This window comes from Fringilla coelebs (assembly GCF_963513975.1).
Source record: "Fringilla coelebs genome assembly, chromosome: 4".
NCBI lineage: Eukaryota > Metazoa > Chordata > Aves > Passeriformes > Fringillidae > Fringilla > Fringilla coelebs.
The window spans coordinates 33,142,397-33,161,321 of record NC_140032.1 but is presented as its reverse complement, the minus strand read 5'-3'; the positions used below and the strand labels follow the sequence as shown (position 1 = coordinate 33,161,321).

General features: G+C 38.7%; 1 protein-coding gene across 1 annotated transcript in view; it reads left to right on the top strand.

Annotated features, from left to right (window-relative positions):
• Window positions 1-18,925, top strand: part of TENM3 (teneurin transmembrane protein 3) — a 347,191-nt gene that overhangs the window by 295,903 nt on the left and 32,363 nt on the right. Inside the window, exons 20-26 of the mRNA XM_084205259.1 lie at window positions 5,601-5,868; window positions 6,411-6,554; window positions 10,199-10,448; window positions 10,858-10,878; window positions 16,112-16,344; window positions 16,942-17,096; window positions 17,934-18,808. Of these exons, the coding sequence (XP_084061385.1) occupies window positions 5,601-5,868; window positions 6,411-6,554; window positions 10,199-10,448; window positions 10,858-10,878; window positions 16,112-16,344; window positions 16,942-17,096; window positions 17,934-18,808 (1,946 nt within the window). The remainder of the gene's footprint in view (window positions 1-5,600; window positions 5,869-6,410; window positions 6,555-10,198; window positions 10,449-10,857; window positions 10,879-16,111; window positions 16,345-16,941; window positions 17,097-17,933; window positions 18,809-18,925) is intronic.

Here is an 18,925-nt window from a genome sequence, read left to right as displayed (position 1 = left end):
AACTAAACACTCAAACAAATCTAGACTGTGCTAGGAAATTGTTGCTTTTATCCTCACTATCATTTCTGTGCCTTTGATAGCTGCAAGTCAATTAAAAGAAAGTATTTTCAAAACCGAGTCCACTGAAAAACAGCTCTGATTTACTTGTTTTGATTTACTTGTTTTGGCAACAGATGATAGATTCAGTTCCTGAAATTATGGAAGATGGCTTAGCTAGATATAAATCAAGAAAAAAGTTATGATAGAAGAATGTCAGAAAATACACACTTTAAAAAACCCCTTGTAGTGTCTAGGTAAACAAGTTATTTCATGACCAGTGGGACTAATGAGGTCTGGGTTCCTCCTAATTCCCACCCACTACTGTAATTCCATCTGTCTGTCACATCCAGTCCTTCCCACAGGCTGCATTCAGCCTTTTCTTCTTTCTCATGGGACTCCCAAATTGACTACTTCTTCCCTGCCAGAGCCTTTTTTTTTTTTTTTTTACAAACATAAAGGAACTGAATTCTCTTTAGAGATTTCTGCTGTTACTTAAATTGTGGTTGAAATTGTCTGCCAGGTTCAAAATTTGTGAGGTGGGAGGTCTGATAGGCAGGACTGTTGGGTCAAGTTGTCTCCTTAGGAAACCAGCTGGAAGGAAAGATATTCTCAGTGAATCCAAGGCAGTTGGTGCTTCTGGGTGATTTATGATGAGGGAAAATGGTACTCTTGTTATGTATGCAAAAATCCAATGCAATGCTATCTAGGAAAACATTAAGCAGTTCTTTCTTCTATGTTCTTTGCTTATCCCACACATAAATTTCCCACACATCATTTTCTTCTTCCGCAAGTGGGAGCTGCACAACTGTGACTGGCATGTACCCCTTTGGGTCAGGTTCCCCTCAGAAATGCATAATGCTCAACAATCTTTCACCCAAAAAAATCACTCCTCTCATAAAAGAGGGGAAGAACCAGATACTATTCAAAACTGTATGTTCAGCTCCAGAGGAACTGCTGCTGATCTTTTCACATAAAAAGGGGCAATGCCAGTTGAAAGGCTGTGAGCCTGGAGGAAAGCACAGAAAATAAGTTGTTCCCCATGTTCTTGCAGTCAGTATTTAGCCACCCTGTTCGTGTGCTGTGACAGCACTCACTGTCACGTACTGCAGGAGAAAATGATGAGCTGCTGTAATCATCATCCCTTGAAGTGCTTCATCATCCCTTGGAGATAATGTTTCCAAGAGTGTACTTAGTGGCTTATGAATCCCAAATTGATCAGAGGAGGAATTAAAGTCTGTGCCAAAGGAGCAGTATGAAAGAAAACTGGGAAAAAAAGAAAGGGCGAGCAAGGGGAAAGAACAAACACAGTGGGTAAAGAGGTGATCACAGACCCAACAGATCATTACTCAAGAGGGCTGATAATAACATGTTAACTAAATTTGGACTGCTCAGGCATGATTTTATCTACTATTAATTGCAAGTTACCATGCTTTGCCTAGACTTAAGTAGCTGAGATTAATCGGTGTGGAATGAGGCAATAAACTGCATGCAGATGAGGGAGTTCAGGTTAAGCTGGAGCTGCTTTTATGTATTAGGTAATATTGTTACTCTCTTTTTCCTAATAATTTCCTAAAATGTCTGTTTTCCATATATTGCCATGTGGTCTGGCAGAAGCCCATGTGAGTCACAGTGAGCACTTCTGAAACTGAGTATTTGAGGGTTTTCCTCTCCTAAACTTCCATTTTCTGTTGTTATATGGGCTTGCAAGATGCCTTCTGCAGGGCCTGAGCCTCTTGTTTCCATCACTTCAAGTGTATGAGAGAATGAAAACTGGATGTTTTCCTTCAAATTGTATATTCAAGGTTCTTCGCCTCACACTCTTTCTCACTACTGGCAGTAATGCGGCAGAAGTTGGCAAAATTTACTTCCTCAGAGGAATTCAGGATAAAATATAAGCCTCAATGACTTAATAAAAATAATTATTGCTAGTTTCAGTGTGGCTAGAATTTCAGCAAAGAAATTAACCTATTTTAATATTTAAACTAACAACATAATAGGATATCTGAAAATCTTAGTATTCTATGGATGCTGCACCCTAGTTTCACTTACCTAAAATCTTCAAGTTCTTACTGAGAAAAAAAATGGAGATTATTTGTAGAACCAAATATCTCCATTTACATATCTCTTTCTTTTCCAGCACGTTTTGTGGTTTTCTTTTGCTTTCTGTTTGAGACTTTATACACACCTTTTTCTTTATTCTGTTATAGACACATTTTTATATTTCTATATGTATGTGGCTTTTTCCTACCCCTCTTCTCTGTGATACCTAAACCATGTTTTAAGTCAGGAAAACACCAAGTATTTTTACCCTTTTTATTTCTCCTTGATTTAAATGGTAATTTAAGTGCCTCAGTTGTAGGGGAATGCTTTTTTTTTTTTAAAGGAAAACATTTTTTCTGTCTTGAAATGAGCAGTTTCAGCTCCTACTTAAAGTATAATTTTGGTACTCCTTAATCTCAGCCTTTATGTAATAGCAGCAGTTGCTAGTATCTAAAAATGCCATCTTTACCCCTCTCAAACCTAGATCATGTTACATTTTAATGCAGCAGCTCAGCTGTTATTTCTCAGCAAACAACCTTTTTATGACACTAGGACTAAAGTTTGCACTCATTTGTGAAATTTGTCCTTAAATCCTCTATTGAGTTTGTCCAATTTGCCAAAAAAAAAAAAAATCGCAGCAACACAGCAGGCATTTCTCCCCCTAACTGAATTACTTATTCAGTGTTCTGAATACCATCAGAGCATGTCAGCTGAATCATATCATATTTTGGAGCAGAAAAGCATTCTAGAGCCTGGACAGCTTTAGTCCTGCCGGCCATGAGAGATGAGGAGCCTTACACGATTTATGTGACTCACACCAGCTCAAACTCTGAGGACAACAAACCCTGTGAAAATTGAGGTGACCCTTATCTCAGTCCCCTAAGTTAAATATTTCACTGCTGTCCTCAGGAGAAGCTTGATCATCCATAAGTAAAATGTCAGCCATTAGAATTTGGCGGTTGGGCAGTAAGTCAGTCCCCTTAGGATATCAGCCTTTCTGAAGGTAGTTTGATACACAGTCTGGAAAAGGTGAAGCACAGACAGCTTGGTTGTGTTGATGATTCCTGATGTGACTTTTATTCCCAGTGACTTTCCCGATTGCTTTACAATTGATGTGTTGTCATGGCTCCCGTAGGAGCTCTGTGCTGTGCCTGATGATTTACCTTTTTGGATGAACATGAAGCTGTTTAATTCTCTTTGTAATGCTTGATTCTGGGAGAGAGATTGAGTTGCATAACCTTTCCTATACATTTCTAAAGTTCTCTAGAAAATAAGTTACTACAGAGGATATTTTATGGAAAGAAGGAAGTTATAAGTCAGATTTCCAGCAGGCATTTGAGGCTTCTGCAGAAACTAATAATAGGGGTTTAGGTTTTCTTTTAAACCTCGCTGAGAACTGCATGAGTGTCCTAGTTTCTAATTTGATAGTAATCCAAATACACAGTGGAATTTCTTGAAAATTGAAACCTCAAGGTGTCCTCTTTATTGCCTGTTATCTCAGCCAAGAGTACTGGAAGACCACCTATGTGTTTAACACTGCTCTTCCACAGTTGCAGTTGTAAAAGAAGCAATGGTCGTAACAGGAGACCACTGAAGTCCATTAAATTGTGTCCTATTACAAGCATATTATTTCTTTTTCTCCTCTTGCTTACAGAGACCTCCATCTGTTAGACTAGCTTTAATGTGCAGTATATGAGAGTCCTGCTGGTGTCTTGAGGAGGAATTTGTCTTTTGTTCCTGAGTGGTTTGTGTCAGGTCTCAGAAAGGGAATGTGCTCACAATCGCTTACCTCTCTAGAGAGAAGTGGTTTCGTTCATGTAGAAAAGATTTGCCTATTCTCTGGATAGTCTGTATATTGAGCTGAGGGAAAACAGACTAGATTTACAAAGAGAAATGAGGCCACACTCACCTCCTTCAAGGTGACTACTTGTCATTTCTTTTCAGCCAGGTTCTTGGTGGGGAACAAAGAAATATTCAAAGAGTAAGAATTAAGAATTTAAAAATCATAATTCATTTGTCTTGTATCTTCCAATTCATACTTTATTTTCTAAAGCTCTGTTACAGTCTTACCTGAGAACAACAGTTTTATGTCTACATGTATCAGACGTAAATAATTATAATGCCAGACAATGAGTCAAAATAGTATTTCTGAAATTTTGTTACTGTTGCTGGGAAGGAAGTAGATATAATTTATATTGTAGAAACCTTTCTGTAGATCCAACAAAAATGCTAATGTAGAGGATTCTGTAGCATGTGTTGCCCTCCTTGAACATCAACTACATTCCTTCACCCTATTCAACACAATCAGTTTTTTAGGAGCAGTGTCCAAGGACTTTTCTGGCATAGAGAGCTAGCGGCGCTTGTGTAGTAGCCAGGTTTTGATCTCACTGAAGTCTTAAGCCTAGTATTTGTGACAGTGCTCTTCCTGAAGTCTGCTTTCCACTAATACTAAATCCTGTTTGGTCTTCAGACTTCAGAACCAGGAGACAGAAAAGTAAAGTAAACCTTTCTTAATTTACTTCCCAAGAGTGTTCCTGTAACACCACTAAGGTTTTGGGCTTGTGCTTCAGCATCCTGTGAACTCTTCACCAAAGAAACATTACCTTTACAAGTGTCTTTAGATACATTTTTCCTCTTCTTTGTTTGTTTCAGTAAACCAGGATACCTGGTAGCTGTTCACTCCAAGTGCTGGCTGCAGTGTTTATGTTCTGACTGAGGCATAGAACAATATAGGCTGCTTTTATCCACATTACACAGAAACATTTCACATCCATCCATCACCCACTAAAGCTTCTCAGCTCAGAGGCAATGACAAGGTAGAGGAGGGGAGGAAAGTTTTAAAAATAAAAATGACTCATTCCACCTCTCAGAAATGTGAAAGTGATAAGCTGATATCTGAGTAGTGAATATTGATCAGAAAATATGGAAAAACTTCCCCTGAGGCATCCTACTTATCTGTCTTCAAAATAAATGGAAGAATGGTCTAGTTTAAAGTATTTACAATCCAGTGGTAATGCAAATAATAAAATACCTGGGAGTTCTTCCTGCTCCTATAGGAGAAATAAGGCATCCCAACCCAAATCTCAAGCTTTGCTCTCCTTGGAGGCTCTACTGCCTTTATTAGACATGCCTGTATTAGTTGGGACATGGGTGGCAGCACAAAAAGGGGCAATTTTCACTTAGTTGAAAGATGCTTTTTTGCCTCTTCAGGAAAAATCAGTTGGTAATGTTTTCGCATGCGTCCTTTGCTCCTGATAAAAAAAAGGAGATAATTTTGAAATGCTTTTGCAGAGAGTACCAACTAAGCAACTCCAATATAATGAAGAATTTAGACTTGACTTTTTAGAAAAAGTGTGAAACATTATTTATTTATGGTTTTTTTAACCATGAAGGCCAAATACAGGTGATATTTCCTAATGGATTGTCTTGTAATATGTTAGGCAGCCTTTTATGATAGATGCATTGTTTTGTTTAATTTCCAAATAATTTAAATATTGTATTTTTCTCTTAATGATGCATAGGTACTTCATGAAGAAACAACAATACCAGGGACTGACTTGAAGCTATCATACTTGAGCTCCAGGGCTGCAGGATATAAATCTGTACTGAAGATTACTATGACCCAATCTGTTATACCATTTAATTTAATGAAGGTTCATCTTATGGTGGCAGTGGTGGGAAGACTTTTCCAGAAATGGTTCCCTGCATCCCCAAATCTAGCATACACCTTCATATGGGATAAAACTGATGCATACAATCAGAGGGTCTACGGATTATCTGAAGCTGTTGGTATGTGTTACAGAGGATTTTTGTATTTCTAGTGTTGTCTTGAACATAGGGAAGCACACCTCAAATGCTTGTATCCATTAAGAAAATGTTTTGCATAATAAAATTACATCAGTGGATATTAAAACATATTGAAAAATACTAATCTAAGCTTTAAGCTTATGAGAAAAAAATTTCCTTCAGTAGGAAAAAGAAACCACTTTTCATGCATTTTTTCTTTTTTTCCTTTCCATGAAGTAGCTCTCAGCCTAATAATAATGGTGTTTAGTCTGCACACTCTGTGTACTTTAAGTAAACCACAATAGCAGTATGATTTACATCATAAAATGGATTTCCTCTGTCTTAATTCACTTGCTCTTAATAACTAAAATATTTTAATAACCTAAGATTCTGGTTAGTATTTTCAACATGTCTAAGAAGCCATAGGAATTTTCATGTGTCCTACGAGAGGAAAAGAATGAGTATAGTTTAAGGAAATCCCATTTTTTAAACTCTTCTTCAGAATGAGCTCCTGTACTGAATGAGGCTGTGTGCTGTTATTTCAGTGTCTGTAGGTTACGAGTATGAGTCTTGCTTGGATCTGACTCTCTGGGAAAAGCGCACTGCCATTTTGCAGGGTTACGAGCTGGACGCCTCCAACATGGGTGGTTGGACATTGGATAAGCATCATGTATTGGACGTTCAGAATGGTAAGGGGTTAATTTTCTTCTTGCTAGTTTTACTGCTCTGCTGTCCTGCACTTCAAGTCTCTCATTCAAACTTTTTGCTATTTGCTCTATTACTTTTAAAAAATGAAATTATAGAATATTTTGCAAATGGTAAATGCTTTGTACTTCCTCGCTCCCCAGGGAAGTGGTCACATCACCAAGCCAGTCAGAGTTGGCAGAGGGTGTTAGGACAATGTTCTTAGGCACACAGTGTGATTCTTGGGGTTTGTCCTGTGCAGGGCCAGGAGTTGGACTCAGTGATCCTGTGGGTCCCTTCTACCTCAGGATATTCTTTGTTTCTATTATTTACACTGAGTGTCATGCTTCTGCATCCTAAAAATACATATGCATGAATAAATTCGTCGGTCTCTTTTAGATATTCTGCAGTGGGTTGTCTCTGGCTGGACTCCAAAGCCACCCAGTCACTCCCAGCTGCACAGGGAAGAGAAAACAGAATGGAAAGCTCATGGGTTGAGACAAGGACAGAGACAGATCTCTCAGCAGTCACTGTCATGGGCAAAACAGAATTGACTTGGGAAAATTAATATGATTTATTACCAGTCAAATCACAGTGTAGTGACAAAGAAAGCCAATCTTAAAAACAACTTGCCCAATCCTCCCTTCTTTCCAGACTTAACTGTACTCCTGAATTCTCCACCTTCTCCCTGCCAGTGGTGCAGGGACACAGGGAATGGGGGCTGTGATCAGTTCACCACACCCTGTCTCTGTGGCTCCCTCCTCCTCAGGGGAAGGGTTGCTCACACTCTTCCCTGCTCCAGCATGGGCTCCCTCCCACACAAGCGGTCTCCACGAACTTCTCCAGTGTGAGTCCTTCCCACAGGCTGCAGTTCTTCACAACTCCTCTAGTCTGGGTCTGCTCTGTGGGGTGCAGTATTTCAGGAACAGATGGCTCCAGTCCTGGCAGCAAACCTGCTCCAGCACAGGATCCTCCCTCCACGTGTCCAGGGGCCCTGCCAAGAGCCTGCTCCAGCATGAGCTTCCCACAGGGTTACAGCCTCCTTTGGCATCCCCTTGCTCTGGTGTGGGCCCTCCAGGTGGGTGTGTGCTCCACCATGGGCACCCATGTTCTGCAGGAGCACAGCTGCCTCACCGTGGTCTTCTCTCATGGGCTGCAGGGCAATCTCAGCTCTGCTACCTCTGTAGCACCTCCTCCCTCTCCTTCTGCAGACCTTGCTGTCTGCAGAGCTGTTGCTTGCTCATATTCTCACTCCTCTCTCCATCTGCAATTTGCTGTTGCACAGTAACTTTGGCATCAAAGTGTATTTGTTGAGCACACTACTCAGCAACTGTTTGCAGGGTGCCATGCTAAGGAAACCTCAGCTCAACACTAAACAGGAAGAAATTTGGAAAAACTTGGCTGGAAGCATATAGGAAAAGTGAAATAAACAGTCACATAGCTTAAAGTAGTAGTTGGTAGCACTTGGTTTTCATGCAAGAGAGGAATCCAGAGTAATTATCAGGATGATTGTCAGTTCTGCAGTACTTGATGTCCCGTGAAGGTCTCCCCATAGTACACAAGCTTATGTGTAACACAGTAGTTGAAACTTAAAGCATTGCTTCTGACTGGTAAGGAAATGAGGTAACCAAATCAAGGGAAAAGGTGTCATTGTACCTAATTAAAAATTAAAAAAAAAAAACAAACCCAAAACAACTGTGCAAATTATTGTGAAGTAATCCATCTAAAAATGTAAAGAGCTATAATTACAAATATATATGTAAGATTGATTCTGTTCACTGGGTAAATTGATGATGGCTTTAAATTATGTTGAAGAGTACATTTGACAAGTAATGACTTTTCAAAGTGTCATGTGTCTAATTGAATAAACCAAGTGGAGAGTTGTAATGACAAGGTGGATGAGATGCATGAATCTATTCAGCAGAGAGTGCAGACAGTGTTTGCACGGAAATCCAAACTACTGCAGTAAATAGTCTAATGTGCATCTTTTACTCTGTGATAATAGAGGAGAAATGTGAAGGACCAATTTTTCAAGGTAATGACAGAATAAATCAGGTGCAATAGTGCACTGTGCTGACTTCTAGAATTCCTCTGATGAAAATTGTAGAACTCAGCTATTTCAGGCAAAATTATAGTGCCATGATTGTCATAAATGATGTAATCATAGGAGAGGGGATTTTGTATACTGTTAATGCATTCTAACTTTAACTATTCATGAAAAACACATTCTTCCTCTTTTGATTTAGATTACTTTTTTAGATTACTTGCCATTAGGTTTCCATAACATTTTCATTTTCTCCAATTTTATCATGTTTCCAATTTTATCATATTGGTTTTGCATTTATAATCTCTTGCATTTTATAACATTAAAAGCAGTGAAGACACCTAAAACATTTAAAGAGGAAAGCAAGGTATTTTTTCTCCTACCTTTCTGTACAAATCGTGCACTTTGGGAGTGAGGAGGGAAAGAGAAATACGCCTTAAATTTCTTCTAAACTTCTTAAAAGATAACTGTATCCTTCAGCCCCAAATTGCAGGAAACTCTGGGCATGCAATCAATAAAACCCAGATCTCTGTACAGTACAAAGTGACGTGTGGTTTACACGATTATACCACGGAAAGACATATGGTGACTTACGAGTAGACCTGTAATAGCTGACCGTTTGTAGAGGACACCTTAATGGATTCTTCATGAGATTGAACAATGAGGGTCCTGGCAACACTTTAACATACTTTTTTTTTTTCCCCACAAGACTGAAGATTTAACATAAAGCATCCATTTTTCCTCTCAGATTTCCTACGTAGGCTATAAGGAAGAAAAATACTGCTGGCATATTGCTTTGTCTTCACAAAATTATTGTTTCTTTCATGCCTCAAAGCAGAATTAAGTTTTAGAGGCAGGTTGGCTTGGCACCACATTTTTTTGTTGTTTTGACATTTTCAATAACTGCCTATAACTGCAGATATGGTATTGAGGCAGGCTTTGTTGCCAGAGGAACACTTTTGTTGTGAGCTGAGTAAAGAATCTTTTACAATGTAAAATTGAGGCAATCGACAACTTTTTGAAGTGGCTCTTTAATTAATATTTACAATTTGCAACAGTAATCCACTTCAGATTACATTCGACATGATACTCAAAATTAGTTATACTAGGACTTTAGGAATACAATTTGCAAATATATTCCTTTTTCATAAATTACTTTAGAATCTCAGTCCTTTCTGGACTGTTTCAAAACTGTAAAGATGTAGGAACACAGACCTTCCTTCCATTAATATGTTTAACATTTCCTCCAGCATGACAATTTTTATTCTGAATTATAACTATAAAAATCATTAACATGTAGAAATAACAACTGAAAAAAATTTGGGATTTTAAGAGCTACAATATTTAGTGTTTCTACTCAATTTTGTGGACAAGGTAATCTAATGTTTGCATGTTTATAACCTAAATATAACTATAGATGTTTTAATAAAGTTGTTATTTGTAGCAAGGAAAATACGGTGGTGAAACAATAAAAGTTCATTGAACTTACAGTAACTAGCTAAAAGAATATTTACAATACTTTTGCACCATTTTATGTGTATACATTCAGAGTTTTTCTAAATGTTACTGGGTTTTGATTTGGTTTTTTCCTATATTATCTGGAAGGAATCCTCTACAAAGGGAACGGTGAAAATCAGTTTATATCTCAGCAGCCCCCAGTTGTCAGTAGCATTATGGGCAACGGGAGACGACGCAGCATCTCCTGTCCAAGCTGCAATGGTCAAGCTGATGGTAATAAATTGCTGGCTCCGGTTGCCTTAGCTTGTGGGATAGATGGCAGTCTGTACGTGGGGGATTTCAACTACGTTCGGCGGATATTCCCATCTGGAAATGTAACTAGTGTTCTGGAGCTAAGGTATGTCTTTTTCTCATCCTGGACTTTTGGAGTTAGGAGTTTGTGGCAAATTACAGTATTGAATAAGTTTCTGACATTGTGTAAGTTTGAGTTTGCAAATGCTTTTGGGTACAAAACAGAAGTTAAGTCAAAAGATTTTAAAAGTATTTAAAACTGAAATGAAAACATTTTACCCTCATAAAATATTTTAACTATGCTTATCTAAATGTGAGAATTTAATCTACCCGAAGTAATATTTCTGCAGATTTTAACAGTTAGCATATGTGGTCAACGAAAGTGGACAATCGACAATCATTCAACACTTCACTAATGATGTAAATGTTGCCTTCTTCTCTCTCATCTTTTAACATCCTTTCTGAATGTTTGTCTAATAATGTTTTTCTGTTCTTTTTTACTTGCTCCCACCAAGAAATAAAGATTTTAGACATAGGTAAGCATTCCTTAAAGAAGATTTATATTTTTCTAACTGTTCTTCTTTCTTTTTTAACAAATGAATGCTTATAATGGGCAAGTCATTTCTGAGATGTATTACTAGAAAAGAGGAGTATTTTTCAAAAATAATGAGTTCATATGTTTTAGTTATGTCAACTGTCAGGCTGTATCGTCCTTTCTGATGAGTTCCTCTTTTCTCATCACTCTCTGTCCACAGTCAGGCTCCTTGTTATGCTTGTGTGTGCCCTCCTTTGCTGTTCCCTCATCTCTGCTCACTCCTTGCTGGCAGCTCTTTTGCTGATCTTATCAAAACTCACTCATTAATCAGATACACCAAATATGATGAGAATGGCATATAAAAGTATCAAGGGAGTTCATTTCATTAGCCTTTTCATGTTGAATCTTTTCAGGCTCTCATTTAACAGATTTGTTTCTTTAAAGGTGAGCTTCTTTTAATAATGGAAGTTGAAATAGCAATAACACAACTCCAGGAGTTGAGATTTTAAAATACACTGAGATTCACAAAATTGGTCATAGAAACAACAGTAATCAGAGGATTGTAGTACAGCATTCATCCATCCTGGCATCGCTACAATAATGGCAAGAACAGAAACGTAGGTGGATGCTTAGAATTGCTTTCTACAGCAGCTGGTGCAGATAAGGAGGAAAAAAAAGAGTCATGCTAAAATCTTGTTGCAGACATGAAACCCTGAAAATATTTGTGGCAGAACTGCTAAGTATACAGTTTAGCAGGCCCACTGGTACCTTTCTCTCCTTTTTGCTGCCAATCATTTTCCTTCCTTGTTTTTAAACAAATCCCAGAGTCATATCACTGTTGTCCTTGTTTTTAAATTCACTTTCCTTTGGACATACTTCTGTGTGAGGAAGGGTTTAATGTTTTCAAAAATATGTTTCAGATATGTTAGGCAAAAAATTCCATGACTAAATAAGGTGTCTGCATCGGTGCTAATGATTAGAACTGTTTCTGTGGCTTTTTTTCCAGGGATGACTCGAAGGCAGTCTCATTTGTCTGGTGGGTTTAGGGTTTAACTATTACAATTCATTTGTATGTGTTCCACTACTCTTAAAAGAATTGTATCCCTTGTGGCATCAGAAAGTTGTGATTGCAGCTAGATAGGACATTGTCTTGGCTAATATATAGAATGTGGAATAAGACTTAAAATGGGCATGTGGAATGTACAAAAAGTGATTAAAGAGTGGATACATATTGAGGTTTATTTTGCTGTGATTTAGTAGCACCACCCTCTCCTGCCTCTGGCAGAACTGTGGTCACAGCCTCAACTGCAGTGTTTCAGAAACTAGATCCCTGCATGTAAGAGAAGTTGGGGAGGGAGAATACTGAAGCTTTTCTGTTTTATTCATGCCTAAACATGCAGAAGCTCCAGGTAGCAAAATTGCAGTCATACCAAACAAATTAGTGTAACAGCACGGGCCCATATAGCAGCTGTGAAGTGGGGGTTCCTCCTGGGGCAGAAGGAGACACAGAAGGCTGTTCAGAACTGGCTCTGCAGGGGCAGTTGTGGAGACAGTAGGCAGGAGGTGTGGAGCCCACTGTGCAGCACAACACGATTTATTATGAGTCTGAGTTTTCTCTCACATCATACAACATTTTCCCAGTGTCCACTCTTAGCCTTAGAGATTTGCTGATGAGAGACTTCCTAAGCCAAGAGTGTGATGTTTATGCCTAATATCCCCTGACAGTTTTTTATTCTATTAATTTAGCTGCCTTTTATTTAAGATGTGTAAACTTTCAGATACACCAAATCCTCTTGCCATGGGCTCTCCAGCTAAGGACACACTGCAAGACCAAACACTTTCTTTTGGCTGCATGAATTCATGCAGAGTCTGTGAAATGTTGCAGAGGGAAGCACATCTGTCTGGCCTGTAAGAGGAGAAGGGAGAAAATGTCCAGTTTCACTGGCAAGCCTTTCAGACTGCTGAGGAGATTTCTACTTAAACTGCAGTTTGGAAAAAAGCCCTCAACAGACCACTTTGCAAAAGATAATTGCTAGGTATTAGAAGTAAATGCACTAAAAAATGCATTCCCCAAGTAAAACTACTGAATGAGGCTAAACGCTAGTTCAGATCTCTTGTCTATTCAAGCATTCACCTTTCCTGGCCTATAAACACAGTGTTTCAGCACAGTGTGATGTGTCTCCTACCTTAAGAAGCCTGTACTCTGTCTTATAGAGAGAGAATGCAGATCAAATTTCTCCTCTCATGTACCAGTGACCTCACATTTTTTCAATCTCAGAGCTGAAATGATGTCTTTATACACACTGCTGCCTGTGGGTGATTAATGCTGATAGACGTTCATGGAAGAAGGCATTTTTAGAAGGACTTTGAAGACAGGGAGGTCTTTTGTAGGCTATGGCACTATCCCAAATCTATAGAGAGCCAGAAAAAAAAGTCTAACAAAACATAAAAACAGCTTTGAGGGGATATATGGTTTAGAGGGCACATAGTGAAGGCAAGAGAGACGGGGACTGAAGCAGGAGGAGTATTTTCAAAAAATCTGTACATGGAGAATAGTCCAGGTGATCTGACAGCTGAAGAATTAAAAGATTGGCCTAAGCAAGATAAAAGCAAAGAGAAATAGATTGTTACAGCTCTGTGCATGTGTGTGCACACTTTCAATTCAAAGCACTTACTATTATTCACCATAGACAGAACAAGTTAATTTTCAGACATTTGTCTTTGCAGGAGTCAGTGTGGGTATGTAACTCCATGTTTTGCAGGCTGCTGAAAGTGATTAGGCAATACTGAATGAGTCAGTAAGTCAAGGGCTGGGGATTTCATTTCTTTGCATTTGTTGTTAGTGGTAGAAGGCAGAAGCTTAATTTCATTTCAGGGTACAATGAAATTGCATAAACTCTGCAGCTTTCCAGCTGCTGGCTTCTTATCTCTGTACTGTTTCTGAGATCTGCATACTGCTCCTGGATGTTTTCTGGCTAGAAAACAAATGTAGTTTTCACTTGACAGTTATTCAGTTCCTCAAATTGTGCCTTTCTCCCATCAATTATTGGGGGTTTCTATTGGCTAAAGCCTCCTTGGCTGTGCAACCTTCACCTGAAAAGAAATGCTGAGGTTAAGCCTGTTGTATCAGCTCAGAAAGGAGCCATTAGACATCTACATATGGCAAGTTGGTTTCTGTTGATTCAGAAGTAATATCATGTGCACTTCCACTCTTTAAGAAAATAAGAAAATACATTTAAATTATCATTATTATTTTTTGGTTTGATGAGGATACTGTACTTACCCTGAGAACTCATCCCCTGATTTCTTTTTTGTTGGAATTAATTAGAAAGTACATCTTCATATTTATGAAGAAAAGAGCTTTAAAATATCTTTTTGGAAATAAATAATTGTGTTAGGCATAATTTAATTAGTTTTTTATTTGATGACTTCTTATTCCAATGGCTGGAAAATATGATTGAGGCAATGTTAGACAGGTTGAAGAGAGGTACTTTAATTTAGATTTCAGTAGTGTAAGAAAGAACTTTATTTTAAATTACAATGAAATAAAATTTAATTGCACATTTCACATCTTGCAATGTGTTTGTATTTGAAGTGTTTGCAAAGTTTCTTAAAGACCAAAGTAATCATGTAAATGGGTATAATTTAATTTGCAGTCTATGGAGGTATAAATAATTTGTACTCTACATAGTGATCATATTAAATGATCACTGCATAAATTAAGGTTTTGAAAACACCTTCCAACTACTTAGCACATTGGCAATAATACATTTGTAACAGACAGAAATTCAAAGTAAGCCTGCATTTGATTGTTTTCAGACATGCTGTACAACACTCAGTGCAATAGCAGAGCTTTTAAAGAGGTGCTAATCACTGTGTATTTGATTTCATTAGTCTGTTTCACTTGGTTTCATTCGTTCTGAACCAACATGTTAAAGTCTTAAAACCAAATAAAATCCTATTTATGCAACACATTTTTTTCTGTGTTTTTGTAATTGGATGGCTATAAAAATCTGTCCCTGCTAAAAGACATAATTTGTTCACAAGTTGTTCCTGTTGGTCTCTGTTGCATTTTCCAAGTGGCAGTACATAAAAATGTGTTACATTAGCACAGTTACGTATTTACAAAACGTGAAGTGTAGCATTCTGTGAACAGATGTTTGGCTACCACCAGACTGGTAGATCTGTTTAAGCAGGGCTTTTGCAAACATCAGAAGTGACTGTTCTGACACTCTGCTTCAATCCATGAGGGGAGCATCTGAAATTACCTCATGTATTTACATGACCTTATTTCAGCTCTTCATGCCATAAATTAGGTCAGGAATCCCAACTGCAGTGGGTTAAGTTTCTACATCATAATATATCAACACAAAAGGTAATCTCCAGGGCTGTTTTTTTCACCAGCAGGGAAGAAAAGACAGTAATTCTCAATTATGTGGCACCAGTGGAGAGGCAAAATGTACGGTTCTGGGAAAATGGTTAGCAATATATATTTTCACTGTAATAAAGACTGTGCTGGCATAGTTAGCGGTTTTCTGCCAATGTGTACAGTTATTTGAAATATGACTCTGACTTAAGAAGAATGGAAAAGCTCTGCTTGGTCTCTGGTGGAAGAGATGACATTTCCTAATGTGTTAAATCATGCATATCACACATTTGAAAGCAGTGGATTAAACAAATACTTATGAATGATGTCTTATCTCTTTCCTGTGAACTCATCATTCAAACTCTGTCTTATCTGTGTATGAATTACATAAACCATGAACCCTAGCAGCCTTGTATAAATTATAATAAAACAGATAGGATAATGCCAAAAAAGTGTAAGTGAGGCCTGGGCTTCTGCTGCAAAATTTGAGACTAGATCAAGGTTCCCAGAACTCTCAGAAGGTTTTAAACTCCAGTATTTTGATTTGGCCTATTAGTGACACATTTGCAGTCTCTAATGAGAGAGCCTGAACTGGCCTGAGATCATCAAAGACAAAATGGACCATCTTTTCCCAGAGGATTAATCTAGATGGGGCCGTTGATTGCATTTGCAATCAACACACAGATGAGAAATGTGGACTAAAACCATTTTCGGGCCATGACCTGTACTACCTATGCATGGAGCACCACCATTGACTTTAACTCTGTCTGCATTACTGCACGCTCGTAGGAACTAAACTGTTTTCTCCTTGATCCAATGTTAGCTGCAATTAACAATAGCATATGCAATGTGTTATTCCATTTTACAGCAACAACCCAGCTCACAGATACTACCTGGCAACTGACCCCGTGACGGGAGATTTGTACGTTTCCGACACAAACACACGCAGGATTTATCGGCCCAAGTCGCTCACTGGTGCCAAAGACCTCACCAAAAATGTTGAGGTTATAGGAGGAACGGGGGAGCAGTGCCTGCCATTTGATGAGGCAAGGTGTGGTGATGGAGGCAAGGCAGTGGAGGCAACTCTCATGAGCCCTAAAGGTAAAAAGAGTTCTCCCTCTGTAACATTCCGAATAATACAGAAGTTCAGAGCTGGGGGCATGATCATGTTTAATTACTGAATTCAATAGTTGGCTCAAAAATTGGGGATTTGAGTAATTTTTTTACAAGTAGAAAGTCTATAGAGGAAGAGAGCTACGGGGGACTGATTTTTTTGAAATCAATTAGGGTTGATTTTTTAGGAAGTATTTGGCTTGAGTGGTTATTGAGCATTTTTAAATGCTCAATAAGAGCATTTAGATTATGTGTTTGGCAGGCAGCAGTGAATATCTAAAATGAGTATTGCTTTTGGTTCCATTTATCCCATGTTTAAAGTTAGCTTAAAAGCTAGTCCCTTCCCAACACACAAAAGCAAGTGAACAGCAAATGCAATCAACAGTAGTAGATTTCATGCTGAATACTGGTTTGTCATGCAAAATACATTAACAAGCTGTATTACTACCTACTGCCTGAGACCAGATTTTCTGCCTACAATTTCCACTAGATACATGCTACCTATACCCTTAGTTGTGGATAATATATTCACTGGTAGTACAACAAAGAAAAAGAAAACCCTAATTTTTATTTGCTTCACTGAAGGAATAGCAATAGACAAGAATGGGTTAATCTACTTTGTTGATGGGACCATGATCAGAAAAGTGGATCAGAATGGAATAATATCGACTTTGCTTGGCTCCAATGACCTTACCTCAGCACGACCTCTAACCTGTGATACCAGCATGCACATCAGCCAGGTACTTTTCAGTTGCTGCTAATTTGGGAAGCTGAGCTGGTGATGTAGCTTTCCTGCCCCAAAAATAAGACTGGGTGGAGTGTGATGGACATTTAACAGCAGGTTTGGGGGAGAAAGCATCCTGTTCTACGGGCGTGAATTGCACTGTATTCTCTTAGCTATAAATGCTGCTGTATTCAATTTTTCTGCCCATAAAGTTCAGTTTGGTTTAGAACAGCAAAACTACCAGCAGGAAACATTAAGCCTGGTAGTAAATACTGGGAAAATGGCATATCTGTTAGAACTATCTTGGCATGTTGATGTTTTCTGAATTGCTGACATCCTTAGCCTTCTAGAGTGAATGAAAGGATTTACACAAAACCCCTGTATTTTTCTATTTGTCTTCAAAACTTGTGTAGGTAAGAAGGGACATGTCAGTAGTAGTATGTTCCAAAAATGGAGTACAGTGTTTCATAATCTGGAAGGTAGCACATTATTTTTGCTACTACAAGAATAAAAGATGAATACTGTTGACAAGTATTGACATTGATATCTGCCTCTATAGTTATTTATGCATTTGTGATACAGAAAAGTTTTGCATTTATTGGAGGGGAAACTCAGCCTGTATTATAGTTTCAATGCAACTGGCTTTCTTTTCAATAAAGTAGATGGCTGAATATTGTTCCCCTTGCCTTCCTGAAAAACTTTAGTTTGCTGCATGTACTCAAGCAAGATCTTCAGTCGTGGTTGCTTACAGCAGATGGAAAATATCCTTACAGCAGTGTCTAAAACTGAAGGTTAATTAATTTATTTAATCTGCACTGGGTAACTGTTTAACAAAACACTTCCATTTGTTTAGGTTCGTCTGGAATGGCCTACAGATTTAGCTATCAACCCGATGGATAACTCCATTTATGTTTTGGATAACAACGTGGTTCTGCAGATCACTGAGAACCGTCAGGTTCGCATTGCTGCGGGGAGGCCGATGCACTGCCAGGTGCCCGGGGTGGAGTACGCGGTGGGCAAACACGCGGTCCAGACCACGCTGGAGTCGGCCACCGCCATCGCCGTGTCCTACAGCGGCGTGCTTTACATTACAGAAACCGATGAGAAAAAGATAAATAGGATAAGACAGGTCACAACTGATGGAGAGATCTCTTTAGTTGCTGGAATACCCTCGGAGTGCGATTGCAAAAATGATGTTAATTGTGACTGTTACCAAAATGGAGATGGCTATGCTAAAGATGCCAAACTTAATGCCCCTTCCTCCTTAGCTGTGTCTCCAGATGGCACCCTGTATATTGCTGACCTGGGAAACATTAGGATTCGGGCTGTGTCAAAGAACAAACCCTTAATGAATTCAATGAACTTCTATGAAGTTGCTTCTCCAACTGACCAAGAGCTGTATATCTTTGATGTCAATGGTACTCACCAGTACACTGTGAGTTTAGTCACAGGAGACTACCTGTACAATTTCAGCTACAGCAATGACAATGATATTACTGCCGTGACGGACAGCAACGGGAATACTCTTCGGATCAGGCGGGATCCCAACCGAATGCCAGTAAGAGTGGTCTCTCCTGATAACCAAGTCATCTGGCTGACCATAGGCACCAATGGATGTTTGAAAAGCATGACTGCACAAGGGCAGGAGCTGGTCTTATTTACCTACCATGGCAACAGTGGACTTCTGGCAACTAAAAGCGACGAGACTGGATGGACCACTTTTTTTGAGTAAGTACATAAAATAAAGTCAGATGCCTTATCGTTTTATTGAGTTCTACAGGGCCATTTGAAATGTTTCTGGGTGAAGTAGCTGTAAAGTTGACCCTTGATAGCAAAAAGCACAGA